At 39.8% G+C, this 4,413-nt stretch overlaps 1 protein-coding gene across 1 annotated transcript; it reads right to left on the bottom strand.

Annotated features, from left to right (window-relative positions):
- Nucleotides 1–559: 559 nt before the first annotated feature.
- LOC149844200 (ARM repeat superfamily protein) lies at nt 560–3,053 on the bottom strand. The gene is made up of 5 exons (XM_090002087.1): nt 2,826–3,053; nt 2,533–2,639; nt 2,119–2,266; nt 1,850–2,044; nt 560–1,012 (listed from the first exon to the last, which is right to left on the bottom strand). Exons 1-5 carry the CDS (start codon nt 3,051–3,053, stop codon nt 764–766), a joined length of 927 nt encoding a protein of 308 aa, XP_089858213.1. The 3' UTR covers nt 560–763.
- Nucleotides 3,054–4,413: the final 1,360 nt, after the last annotated feature.

The raw sequence follows: 4,413 nt of genomic DNA, 5'->3' as shown, positions 1-4,413 counted from the left end.
ATTTTTACATTGAAAAAATATGACCCCTAACAAAATAAACACGGCTGCTTTTTTTACATTTTTCAACTTTTTGTAGATGGTTTTCAACTTTTTGTAGATGGTTATAAATGTGATCTTCATGTTTTGCAACAGGTATCAAAATTCCATGACTCAGAAAATCAAATAAACCATGTTGAAATCTAGGAGGTCAGACTGAGTGGATAGAACTTGCGCTTATGGTTTTCCAACCAGATTTTACATGCACACAGTAGACAGTAGCAAATATATTATACATCTCACATACTACCTCGAGCTTTGTTACAAGAATGTTTTACCTGATCTTTTCTTATATACAAATAAACCATGTTGAAATCTAGGAGGTCAGACTGAGTGGATAGAACTTGCGCTTATGGTTTTCCAACCAGATTTTGCATGCACACAGTAGACAGTAGCAAATATATTATACATCTCACATACTACCTCGAGCTTTGTTACAAGAATGTTTTACCTGATCTTTTCTTATATACAGGAACTTCACAATTTCTTGTATCTAGATTGAAATGACATGATTGAAGGTGCATTCACAGTTAAACAATTGCATAAATCAAACCCAACTTGAGAAAGAAATACAAATATGCAAGTCAACAAATCAAATAAAATATCATTCGATAGTAGAGAGATTAGTCAAGAACAAAACACTTTGTTCTTTGTTTCACAGCAATCACTACCAACAGAATAAAACCACATGAAAGGTCTAACAATTTTGACAGTAACTTGGGGAGATTTATTGCTGGAGAACTCTTTCCACTGCTTGTGCTGCAATAGGTGGTATACTAGAAGAGCAAAAACTCTTCCACGACTCTTCAAGTGATTGCCCCTCTTCATCTTGTCCATAATCCTTTGAGAATGCAGCATGAACTGAAGCAATGATACTGCGAGCAGAATCACGAGCCTCTGGGAGTCGATCATTAAGTAAGTCGACTGCAATTCGTAAAAGCGAGGCCAAACCAAATTCTTTGACTGCTTCCATTTCCTAGCACAAAGAAAAACAATCACAGTAAATATCAGGAATCAGTATAAGGATGACTATACAACTTTCATGGTAGCTTTTTAATATACTAACAGCTGGGTTTGGTTCAAAAACACATTAGAGCTTGTTTGGCTGAAACTCTCAAGTTACTTTGGCTATGGTTTCATGGTTTGAAACACATACAACGTAAGTTTCAACCAATTCAATTGTTGGTGATGTGCATCTAACAAAGCTTGCGTCGCCCCGGGACCAAGGCTAACTGAACTCAGTTTGAGGGACTAAATGACTCAGGTGGCATCGACTACGTCAGTTGGATAGACTAGCTACAGGCTGAACCGATGAATTTTCCCAAATATGCATCAAAGTAGAGCATGGTATGGTGGTTATTGTCAAGTTAGCTGGGCTCAACCAGTCATATTAGATTCTAACAATTTAATTTGTTAGGGTCGATCAGGAAACTTGGCAATTTAATTTGGCTGGCAAAGAACAAGTGATTACTGCGAAGGGGCTCTGCCTCCCTGGTTAGGGGCGACCGGTTTGTCACACCTGACATGGGACAACCACAGTTCAAAAGACACAAGGTCGAATCTGGGTGTACTCCCTGATGGGCAGAGGAGACCAATGAGTATTCTACCATTCTTAGGTATGTCAATATGGGACAACCACAGCTCGAAAATCCACAGGAAGCATCCCTTGCCGCAGGGTCAAATCTGGGTGTACCCCTTGATGGGCAGAGGAGAGCTCAAGGGTTTTACCAATCTTAGGTATGCCAACATGCAGTCAGTAATGGGGGGTTTCCCTTGGCCTAGCCGAAAAAAAGAAAAAAGAGCAAGTGGTTACCAATTTGGTGATGCAGTTAGAGATGGAAACAGCAGCCTTTGCTCTCACTCTGAGGTTTGCATGGTTGACATAATTCTCAAGTTTCCTCAACAGAGGAAGTGGAAGGGAGGACTTGACCATCGCATTCAACGCCATCTCGGCTTCTTCGCACACGAACCGCTTGTCGTGAGAAGCTTTCAGCAGGAGTTGCAGTATCTGGGAAAGATGAGTACATAATCAGATAACATTGCAATGAGTTCAGAGAGAGATAGAGAGAGAGATGTGTGTACCAAGGTATCAATGACATCTGACAGAGGAGGAGAGAAGAAGAGGGGCCCAAATGCATTGAAGAGATCAGCAGAAGCCATGATTGATGTCTTGCACAGTGCACTTCTGGGGTTTTTCATTGCCTTCACCACCATCAACACCACTCCATCTCTATTCCATGAAAAAGTAGGTAACCCACAAATTTTCATAATTCTGCTCTAGCTAAACGGTAAGGATAAGCACGATCATTCAATTTCAGTATCAAAGAGAAAAGAGAAACATATCTTTCAAAACCACATTACTGGAAACTGCAAAACTTAAAAAGAGTTCTAGCATACAATTCAATTCTGAAATTCTCCAAAAAAGAACTCTGATTTGAATCTTCTTTATATTGAAGAGAAATAGAGAATTGGAAAACCAATAAATAAAGGACTTACAAGATTGGCATCACTAAAGCAGAGTGATAAATCGCCAATCTTCGGGCATCATTCAGAGCCTCACACACCTTCATCCAATGCTTTGACTCCAATCTTTGCAACATACTCTGAATCAAGAAAACCCCCAACAGGAAACAGACCAAACCAATATCAGAAATTGGCAAATACATATTGAGATCAAGGAAAACCCCAACAGGAAATTGAAAAACCTGTAGTTTAAGAACTTTAATTTGTAATCAAAGCCATTTGATTAAATCAACAAGTTCTTTGGGGATTTCCAAAATCCATAGTACCTGTGCATTCTGTTCAGGGTCCTGAAGAGGCATGAGATCCACAGACGCCACGTAATCCATCTTGTCCTCCGGTGCCTTTTCGACGGCAGCAACTCTTGTTTCCGGTGCCTTGTTTTCGTCATTTGCTGCAAGATTTTGTGCAATTCGGCCATAGACCGATTTCTTGGGAGCCTTCTTAGGCCTCTCCGGCGTAGTTTCCTGCGTGTTATCGAGCACTCTCAGAGCCATATTTTCTTGTATGCAAGTTTCGTGGATGTTCTTTGCCTGAGGAAGAATGAGGACACTTTTGGTTAAGAAGAGTGACGGTTCTTTCCGTGATTTATGCAAAGTGGGGAGATTCAAATTTTAAAAATCATACTTTTACCTAACGGCTCTATATCAACGGTACAAAATTTTAAACCTGAGGTGAGTTGGCCGTCCAAGGAGACCCGTTTCTAGTGACTATAATACCCTTGATCCATTAATTATTTCCAAAAAGGCCCTCTAGGTGAAAGGACAGAAATGGTCTTCTTGTCCAGTATATTTTGATATTTGCACGGAGAAACTGTCACCATGATCATAAACCTAGCAGCGCTGGCTGTGCCTGCCGTACTTAGGATCACTGTCCTGACAGCCAAAAACTCCATGGGCTTACCCCTTGCCCCCATGGAGTCGCCATTCTAGTCCGGTGTTTGAATTTGTGTATTTGGCCGTTCTCTTGACGTGTAAAAAATACAGGCCATATATCCTACAATATATCACAACCTTTTAAGAAATTGATATGATACTAAAGGGCTTAATATTTTTTTAAATTAATCAGGTATCGAACTCCTGATGTCCTTCAACTTAAATGCCTTAAGCCGACCTGAATAACCAGGCTTACCTAGCCAATTATTATTGAGCCATCCATCAATCAATATCTTCACCACTTGCAATTCCCATCGTTTCCTAGTAAGACGTAGAGATGTAAACGGGTTGGACTCGGGTCAGACCTAATCTATTACTGAACCCGACTAACCCCTTAATCCGATTTGGATTCAGAGCCAAAGTCGCATGTAAAATTGCTGCAACCCAATATCCAACTGACCCAAACCGGTCGGATATTTCTCACTGCTGATGTTCATAGGTACAAATGAGAAATATCAGTTTCATTGGAAAAGAAAATCACGATCTTCACAGCTTACTTGTAGCAGTGCAGATATTAACCGTTGGATTGTAGCAGTGCAGATATTAACCGTTGGAAAAAGGTGAAGCTACCCGTTAATGCATTTAAAAATGAGAGAGAGAGAGAGAGAGATGGTTGATTTAGATGCATGTGAATCTCACAAACCTAGTCACAAAGATACGTGTACTACTTAACTTGTGACACGTTCATGTGCAATTTTTTTTTTTTTTTTGCAAACAAAGACATGAACAATGTTGTCAATATCGTTGTGAATCGGCCCATTCGTATCATCAGTCCAAAATCGATATGAAACAGGGCTCATTCGGCTTATTTATTAAAAAATACTTAAAAAATGATAAAGCAGTTTTTAAATATTTTACTGACACGTGTCATTCCCAGGTTGAAAACTAGTTGATTCAGGTCAAAATCAGAATTGGCCTATTC

Source organism: Nuphar pumila, chromosome 3 (genome assembly GCF_984573655.1).
Source record: "Nuphar pumila chromosome 3, dmNupPumi1.hap1.1, whole genome shotgun sequence".
Classification (NCBI taxonomy): domain Eukaryota; kingdom Viridiplantae; phylum Streptophyta; class Magnoliopsida; order Nymphaeales; family Nymphaeaceae; genus Nuphar; species Nuphar pumila.
Note: the sequence above shows the minus strand (reverse complement) of the source record. Positions and strands in the feature narration are given on the sequence as shown.

Excerpts from the sequence above, each read along its gene's own strand:
- LOC149844200 (XM_090002087.1), bottom strand. The coding sequence starts at position 3,053 with ATGGCTCTGAGAGTGCTCGATAACACGCAGGAAACTACGCCGGAGAGG. Across the intron at positions 2,640-2,825 it reads ACCCTGAACAGAATGCACAG|AGTATGTTGCAAAGATTGGA; the intron begins GTACTATGGATT and ends TTCTTGATTCAG. Across the intron at positions 2,045-2,118 it reads CAGATGTCATTGATACCTTG|ATACTGCAACTCCTGCTGAA; the intron begins GTACACACATCT and ends CATCTTTCCCAG.